The sequence below is a fragment of the Geospiza fortis genome, unplaced genomic scaffold, assembly GCF_000277835.1.
Source record: "Geospiza fortis unplaced genomic scaffold, GeoFor_1.0 scaffold192, whole genome shotgun sequence".
NCBI lineage: Eukaryota > Metazoa > Chordata > Aves > Passeriformes > Thraupidae > Geospiza > Geospiza fortis.
The window spans coordinates 3,633,133-3,642,508 of NW_005054315.1; the positions used below are offsets into that span (position 1 = coordinate 3,633,133).

At 37.8% G+C, this 9,376-nt stretch overlaps 1 protein-coding gene across 3 annotated transcripts in view; it reads left to right on the forward strand.

The window, feature by feature from the left end:
• CUL4A (cullin 4A) overlaps nucleotides 1-9,376 on the forward strand; it is a 34,738-nt gene that overhangs the window by 6,065 nt on the left and 19,297 nt on the right. The window contains exons 4-8 of one of the 3 annotated variants that reach the window (XM_031056156.1): nucleotides 746-815; nucleotides 2,565-2,638; nucleotides 4,060-4,222; nucleotides 5,946-6,035; nucleotides 6,476-6,558. In XM_031056156.1, the coding sequence (XP_030912016.1) occupies nucleotides 746-815; nucleotides 2,565-2,638; nucleotides 4,060-4,222; nucleotides 5,946-6,035; nucleotides 6,476-6,558 (480 nt within the window). Of the gene's footprint in view, nucleotides 1-745; nucleotides 816-2,564; nucleotides 2,651-4,059; nucleotides 4,223-5,945; nucleotides 6,036-6,475; nucleotides 6,559-9,376 lie in introns of those variants that run through there. The other 2 variants (XM_031056157.1, XM_031056158.1) reach the window with 2 other exon arrangements.

Genomic DNA, 9,376 nt, shown 5'->3' on the forward strand with positions numbered 1-9,376 from the left:
ACTAGTGTTTTCAAACTTTGCTTTGACCTTGCCCTCTTGACAGGGTGATGGTAGATTGGAGAGCTGAAAATTTAATATTTTGCAGGTGTGCTATTTTGTATCCTAAGGCATGAGATCAGATTAATCAGATTTGGCCAGAATGAGTTGGAAATGATGATAATGTGTGGGAGAAGAAGGTAAAGCCTCGTTTAGATTTACTTGTGAGATACATCAGAACTGTTTTATTTGTAAATAACAGTTGGATCTGTTGTGTAATGAAGAAGACTCTGTAGATTACTTAGGGTGACCTGGAGATGTATATGAAAAGAGTGGTATTTGGATTTGTTGAGGATTATTTAGAACTGTAACTGCTTTTAAGAGATTAGGGTCACTCCTGTTGTGCTCAGTGTGAACTCATTAAATAAACAAAATAACCTCTCCATCCCTCTCACCTCAGTTGGTGACAAATGTGTGTTTGATGCTGGTGGGATTTCTTGTTTAAATCTATATTAAGGTTGCACAGTGCAGCCACTAGATGGTATTACTGAAGAGCTGGGAGTGTTATTCCTTGAAAACACAGGGAGGCCTTTTGGAGAGTTGCCAACCACTGTGCTGGGCAGCTCTGCAATTAATGGTTTATCCCTGGCAGGCACAGTAGCATTGGAATATCCATGGAGCAGCTTTGCCTAATGGCTGGCAAAGATCATCTCCAGAATCTGGCCTCTAAAGAAACCAACAAACTAGTTTTCCTTAATGGGTGCTATACAGATTCTCTGGATAGTCTTTTATTTTTAAAGAAGATAAATAAATGCTGGCAAGATCATTGCAGACAAATGGTAAGTTGAATGTTTGTTCAGAGTATATATCCTTGAGGTATGAAATCTGGCTAAAATTAGTTTGTCATAGTTTTAGCTTGGGACTGCACTGCATCTCCTCCTCCAAGTTTTAGCATTGCTTTTCACTTTCCCCTTTGCTGGCTGAGGGAACTTCTGTTGTTGAAATGTAGGTTCTGTTAACTCTGACTTTGATAGGTTCATTTAAGGACTGAACATCACTCAAATATATTGATGCCTTTCTTTCTTTGGGAGGAAAGAAAAACTAACCAAGAAATGCTGAATTTGTTTGCTGTTCATAATTTTAAGTAATTTGGGGAGTCTTTGCTTTTAGATAGCTCCAAGAACTAGGTTAACTTGTAAATTTTTTTTTCAAAGCAGAGATTATTATCCTGACTATACAGCTAAGAAACAGAAAGGATAAAAAAATGAAACTTGCTTTCTATCTGCCTTTTTTTGTCTTCTACCTCCACAATGATTTGTTACAGAAAAGGTCCTCTCTGAAACACACTCTATGAAAACTGCCTTTAAGAAGGCATCATTGTAATTCCAAACTAACATTTTACAATGAGTTTTTATTGCATTGTCACTCACTTAGTTTGGCTGCTGATGCCTCATATGGTTGAATTTCTATTTTCATTCCTCAAATCCACTGTTCTTCCCTTTCCTGTGACGTTTGGGCAGAGGTATATGATTTTTATCTGAATTAAAAATGGAAGGTGTTAGGGAAACTATTTGAATTCAGTAGTCTGATGGAAACAAAGTTGAAGAGAATGCCTTGAAAATGTGGTTAGTATGCACCTGTGTTTTCATGAAAGGGCTTTTGCTGTGAACACTGTTTGCTTTAGTTACTTCTAAGCATTCTTTTTGTTTTTCTTCCTTAAAGTAACAACCTGTAGCAAGTGGCTCTCTTGCCCATGTGCTGGGTTAGCACTTGTGCTATTTAAGGAAAAAAAAATCAGCTTTACTGCTGTTTTGCTTTAATATGCTTGGCCAGTAGCTATATCAGCCTGAGAATTGCTTCAGGGGCAATGAAATCTTTTAGGAAAGGAGTAGGTGGACAGCTGGGAATAGAAATCTGTCTGGCCTGGGGGGAGGTACTGACATCCGGAGTTAGACTAATGCTAAACTGAGAGTTGGGCAGCCTCCTTATGAGCAAAGTTAAAAATGGATTTTGAATGTAAAAGTCTAGTAAGCTACAAAACCACCTCCTCCTCCCACTTCTTTAATTTAAAAAAGAGATAAAATATTTTTATACCTTCTTTTGACTGCTGGATTTAATGTATCTCTATTTTTCTTACGAATTTGGCAGCTAACTTTTACTATGAACAGATCTGTTCCACAGCTTATTACTGTCTTAGTTTAAACCTTTGGTTTTTGGTTTTGTTTTTTTTTTGTTTTAAAGCAAGAAGCATGCCAGCATGCTGTTTCAGGGTGTACACTGACTATTAGAGGTACTGTTTGAATAGCTTTGTATATCAGTGGTGTAAAACTCCTAACAAGATAATAAAACTATTTAGTCAATGGTTATGAATTTGAAAACTGTCTTGGATGTACTTGGGAATGCCACCAAGTAATAGTATTAACTTCAATAGATGGCATACCCGTGGCTGTACAAGTCACCATAAAAGTTTAAAATACCTACATCAGTAAATGAGGTGTGTGCCTGGGATATAGTTTTTCAGAAGTTGTTTTATAATTTAAAATACCTCGTGGTGGTGAAGAGAAAAATATTTTCTTTATATATTTCAGATCATGATCAGAAGCATTTTCTTATTTTTGGATCGTACATATGTGCTTCAGAATTCAGTGCTTCCTTCTATATGGTAGGTATCCATGTAAGTATTCCTATAATCTTTAGAGTGTTGATGTGCTATTACATTTGCAAAGATGGAAAATAAATTTTTCACATTATATTTGATCTATATAATAGTTCTCTAAAATTTTGTGTCAGTTTATGAGGATGCATGTGTCAGCATATGTATGTGTCATGTCCTCCTTCCCCAGGAATATTCACTGTCAAGGGGGGATAAAAGAGGAAGGTCTGTGAGCGTGGGCTTTGAAATCAAGGCTTATGTGTAACTGTTGTTGTCAGAGCCTGGTGAGGCTGAGTCTGTGGGAACCTCCCCTTGACTGCTGCTTCCCACCTTAGCACTGGCCCAGCATTACTGTAGGTGCTCCTGGTTTTGACAAAATTCAACATTCAGTTTCTTGCTCTGTTTTTTTAAGTAAGTCAGATACAATGACAAGGTGCAGATTATCTTTCCACCTCTGGTCACTTGATGATGCTTTTTTACTTTCAGCTCACCATGGTCACATCTTTGGGCATTCTGCTTTAAAGCATCCCCCCTGAGGGGCATTTTACATCATTGCCCAAGCAAACAAGCCCAGATTTTGCCAAAAATTTCTGGCATTGTTACTGCTTTATCTGAAGTGCCCTCCCCACAAAAAAAAAAATAGTAGATAAAGCATGGAAGTAAGAGCATCTCTTGTCCCTGCCTGGCTGGCTAATGTGCTCTTGTGAGTTCCTCAGGCTGTCTGAAGAACCTGGCATCTTTCTCCAGCTTGCTTGTCCAGTGGACATCTTTTGTTCCCAGCTTTAGGGGTTTTCCTCCAATTCTTTGTGTTAGGCTTCTTTTTACTAAACATTGTTGATGAGGTCTGTTCATACATTGTCTTATTTTTCTCCCACTGGTAAAATTCTTTTGTTGAAATCCTGATGCACGTGAAGAAGTCAGAGGTAACAAGTTCTATCTAGGATTGCTCAGTTTTCAATATTTAGCAATTAGCTGCTTCATGGCATAGAGGCACCATTCCTCATCATCTTAGAATGAAACAAGAATCTGATAGAGGTGGTAAGATCCTAAAGATACAAAGAATTCATGCTTTGAGCAAAACTTTTGAATTACATGTAGACTGTCCGATCCAGGGAATTTTTTATTAAGGTATATGATTAAGGTTTGTAGTTTTTTTTTTTTAATGAGCAGAGGAACTTGTAGTCTATTATGTGAAAGTTGGACAGGCTGGTAACAGATCTCCACTGAAGTGTATGCCTGTGGTAGCATGTGATCTGGTATTTTTAGGATAATTTTTGTTACAGTTTTGTTAGAGGACGGTGTCAAAAAGAGTGCACACACTATTAATATTGTCTTTTTTGTATAATATATAATATACACTGTATATATTTTAAACATGTATGATTTTTCAAAAGACTCAACAGTGTGACTAATTTTCAATATCCACATAGGGATATGGGGCTAGAGTTATTTAGAAACCATATCATTAGTGACAAGCAAGTTCAAACCAAGACTATTGATGGAATTCTCCTGCTGATTGAGCGAGAACGAAATGGTGAAGCTGTGGACAGAAGCTTGCTGCGGAGTTTGTTGAGCATGCTCTCGGATCTGCAGGTGAGTACAGCCAAATTCACTACTAACAGCTTGGTTTAGAAACACAGTGTGGATGGCCTGAGTTGTCTTTCCTACAAAAATTATCCTGTTCACCTAGTAAATGTGTGTAAAATCTGCCGGTTACATTGGTGTGATTGCCTCTTCTTTACCCCATGTGCAATCTTGTACGGTTTTTAAATGAGACTTCTTTGCCTGTTTTCCTTAGCAGAGGTAATGGCCTCAGATCTTAATAGATTTGCAGTATTTTGTCTGTCTTAATCACTTACTGTCTCATCCTAGTGCCAGTTAAATGTAGGAACAGAAAAATCTCTCTGTGTCACTGTACAAAGGTGTCACATTTTGGAGTCCAGATCTTGGGTCTCTATCACAAAAACATCCCTCTGCTGGCAGCTTCTTAGAAATGCTGAGGATAGAATGGGATGCCATATGAAGGCCAAGGTTTTCAGATAGATCATGTCAAGCTGCAACAGACTGGAACTTTCCATGAGCAGAGATAGTAAGTAACCAAGGAGACTGACAAGTGCTGTGCTTCTGGCTTCCACATAGGTTGTCCTTGAGTTAATGTTGCAGCCTTGTGTGATCTGCAGTGAAACTTTGGAGTTATCCTTCATTCCTAGAACCCGCTCAGGTTGCTCCATTTCAGAGTGTCAATACAGCATTACAACCCTAGCTGAAGGTGTGAAGGAGTTTGAAGAGGCAGACTACATAAAAAAGCCCTTTCTGGTTAGGCAGCTTACCTGGTTTTCTACATTTCATGTTAATCCTCTTGACTTTAATCTGTCGCTTACTCTCTCATCCCAGAAAAATGAGTCTGTTTGAGAGAGAAGCCATTGAGAAAAAACCAGGTTTTTGAAGTGATAGAATGGTTTGTGTTAGAAGGGGCCTTAAAGATCATCTAGCTCCAACCCCCCTGCATTGGGCAGGGAACCTTCAACTAGGAGTCCTTAAGAGGCAAAAAGTGGTCAGAATGTAATGAGTTTTACAGCTCTATGTTTTGGAAAAAATATTTTCTTCTATTCTTCCATCACACTCAAGGAATTTTCCCTTTTTCTTTTCACTGTCCCTCTGTTTACATATGAATCCCTAGTTCCTCAGATTGTTATAACTTTATGTAGTTGTTCTTTCTGACTTACTTCCTTTCTGTAGTAAACTCTTAGTCATTATGCAGAATTTTTTTTAATGTCTGATTGTTATTTGTGCCCTTTTTGCATGCCTCATTTGTTCCCCGTAGAAAAAGTTCACCTTATTTGATATAATTCATTTTTCCTGGGCCACTGAGAGAAACCTGGAAGATCTGAAGATGTGTTCCTCATCATATTTATATTTCACTGATGACAGTTACCTGGTTTGTGCTAGGTGGAAGGTTTTTTGCTGCAGAAATATGAGCGGGAGTTTAGATCTCAGGTGAATTGGATGTCATGGCTGTGCTGTGATGTCGGGTACTGATGGTGGGCTATGTTCCTTAAACAGAAGCCTGTTAATTTAGGCTGTTCAAGTACTGATGACTGAAACAAACTGTTGCTGCTCTGGGAAGTCAGTTCTGATCTCAGTCTTTCTGAAAACAGTGGGCAAACAGAAAATTTGTTAATGTAATGTTACATTGACATTTCTCACAGCTGTGTATATCCTTAAAATTTTACTTGCCCTCTTACACCTGACAAACAAAATATGATACTGTTACTGTGAGCTTAATGTGAGTAACTACATTGATTTCTCGAGCCAGGTTTACAAGGAATCATTTGAACAGAGGTTTCTGGAAGAGACAAATTGTTTATATGCTGCAGAAGGCCAAAGATTAATGCAAGAAAGAGAGGTAGGTGCATGTGGTAGATGATGGTTTTTATGTTAGCTTTATCAACTCTGGGATTACATAAGAACTTTGATAGTACCATGGTATATTAATGTCTGGTGAAATTTACTGGCACACAGGTATTCAAAAGACACATGTGTGTTGATATGGGCAAGGGTATCAACAGGGAGAGCAGACCCCAGGTTGTAATGGAATTTGATAGATGCAATTGTGTAGTAACACAGTGACATTTTTGTAGCTAAAGTCACATTATCAATTATAGTACCTTTAGTATGAAGTAACATTGATTAATAAAAATACAGATTATGTAGTACATAACAACATTCTGGTGGAATAGTCCTTTCCAGTTCATGTACTCTTTTAAAAATGTAGTTTGATTGTCATGGAACAAGATTAGCTGCCTTTTCATACTTTTATAGTTGAACTGGTCATTCTCTTCTTAGGTCCCAGAATATCTTCACCATGTTAATAAACGTTTGGAAGAAGAAGCAGACAGAGTTATAACATATTTAGATCACAGCACACAGTGAGTACAAATTTCATCATTTTTACTGTAAGTCAAGCATTCTTCATAAATCAGTATGATTATCTATGGTTGTAGAGACACTGAGATAATGTCTTCATTATCTTACAGATATTATCTTGTTGAGAGTGCTTGTGAAACAGCTTGTTTTTTAAAGGCTTCAGTTTTATCAAAAGTTAATTCCTTAAAATAAAAGCATATTTTCAGTGAGAAAGAAGACATTTGTTCAGAAATATTAATTCTGTATAGTGCAGTTTAAAAAATTGTATAAGAGCTCGAATTCCCATTATCAAAACAGCAGCTGATTTTAGCCGTTCATGTACTGATAACATCTTTAAGCACAAATCTCTTGGGGGAAGGAAAGACTCATTAGAAAAAAAAGCAAAACCACAAACCAACAAAAACCCAAACAAAATCTGAAAAAACCCAGAAGGGCAGAGGTCATGAGTATCATTTGTAAACAGTCTCAGGTGTGAGCTTAACAGTGCATCAGCTGTTGCCAGTGCACTGTGTGAGGTAGCTTGTCCTTTTTTCATGTGGGTTTTAAGTAATAGTTTGTGTTTTGTTGGATTAACACATTCCTGCAGGAACTGACACTACATAAATCCATATAGAATTTTCCTGTAGTAAGTGGTTGCTTTTGATGCAACTTAAAAATTTTCTTTACTTAAGAATGTGACATTAAATTTATTGGGTTTTAGTCTTCTGGAGAATTTATTGGCACGTCAAAAAGGATAACTGAATAAAAGTTATCTTTTTAACTTATTCTTTTCCTCAGACATTTTATGTATATAGATGTGTATATATATACATATTTATATATAGATGTATAGATGTACATGTATGTGTGTTGTGTGTCATGGCACATATTTAAACTTGGATCTTCCTTTAAATGCTGATTGCAGGGTGACTAGCTTTTTCTGGTAAAATCACTCATATTGAAATATGTGGAACTTTCTGTTTATAAAGCTATAGCAAATATATGTATTTATTTACTGTTTAGGTTAAAAAAATAGATTGATACCATTACATTTTCAATCTAGATAGACATCAAGTACTTGCATTGAATCTTGCCCTTAGTTCAAGGCTTAGAAACCTACTTTTAGTAGGATTCACACTAATTTTCTTCCCTTGCATTAAACAGCAGCTCTTAAAATTAGAGCGCTTGAGTGTTCCTGGGATCATATTGTTTCTCTGTGTGTGCATGAAAACAGCAGAAAGGATGCTATTTAGTTTCAACTCGCTTGATCTTGAGATGGAAATGAAACTTGTAGGACAAAAGCATCATGTGAAACACCACACCAAATGCTTCAGACAACACCTGGGATGACACAAGTGTGTTGTTGCAGCCCACAGGGGATTCTTTCAGCCCAGCAGTACATGCTGCTCTGGACAGCTGACCAGATTGTCTCTCCTTGTTAGTCAGTAGGTGACCAAGGTACATAGCTTTGAGGTCATCCAGAAGGTACCTTCTGGCTCCTTCCTTAGCCAAGATATATACTCATTTTGTTTGCTTGCTAGGATGTAGTGCTTTGCCTCTTAACCTCAAGCAGACAAATTGTTCCTTATCCTGTACTCAGAATAGGTCTTCCAGGGCAGGGGATGGTATTTCGCACAACCCTGACTCCTGCTGTTGGAAACAGCCAGCAGCTGCAGGTAGCAGTAGTTGGAAATGGCAGGGGATAGGGAAAGTACCATAAAAATGGCCATGTGTGTGAAAAACAAGGGTCTGTTTAAACAGCATTTCATGTTCACTTATGACCACTGAAGGGAACAGATAGAGGAAATGTATGTGATGCCCTGATACTCTCCTGGTGTCTGCCTATTTTCAGCTCAGTGTATTTTCTGAACCTGCTGGGGTTTGTGTCTTTGTATCTCAGAAATACTTGCAGTCTCTCATAGGGATTCACATCAGCTTTTCTGTCTGTGCCAGGCTTTGGCAAAGTGTTCCACAGGCGATAAAGTGCCTCCTTTTAAGTCTGGTGCCCAGTATCATTGCTGGTGTCTCCAGTTCATGCACTGAAAAGTGATTAGTCAGTTCCCTTCACCCCTTTCCTGCCTTAATGGTATCCCTAAGTCATCTCCTTCCCAGAAAGAAGAGTCTAGACATTGCAGTTGTCTCTCTTGTAGCTGCTGCTGCATGTTTTGATCATTCCCGCTTCCTTCTCTGAACCTCTATAAATGAAAGACCTAAACTGGTGTGTTGTGTGGAAGGTCAGGCATTTCACTGATGGGCTGTTTCAGGAAAGAGAGTGTCTTAGCAAAGGTGCCCTTTCAGCAGAAGTGTATCCTCCTACAGGAAAGGCTGCCATCAGTCCAAGCTGAGCACCTCTCTTCCAGGAAATCCCAATTAAGGTTCTGAGAAACAGTTTTGTAATACTTAACTCATATTGAAATGGTTGGTCTTACGTTGTTCCATTGTAAGCAGGGTAGAAGTTTAAACATTGGAATTAATTAATGAAGTGCCTTTGCACTTCAGACATTTATTTTATCTTTTAGGTGATGAAAGGTGTAAGGGAAAACTTCCCATTATTTTTCAGTCCTGTCTAAAATGCATATATAAAGGTAAAAAGTAGGGCATATTCAAGGAGAAATTTAAAAGTTTTTCCAAATTTGTGTCTTGTGCTCTTGCTCAATTTATGCTTGTGTGCATACAGAACACAATTAGCTGAAAATTTTACAATTAGCTGAATTTTTAACATAAGTAGTGTGTATTATTTTGGTTTGAAGTTCAAACCCTTGGAGGTTTTTGGGTTGTTTGCTTTTTTGTTTCCAGAACTCAATGACTTTTTTTCCAGTTACACTTTTGTATTGACTTTTT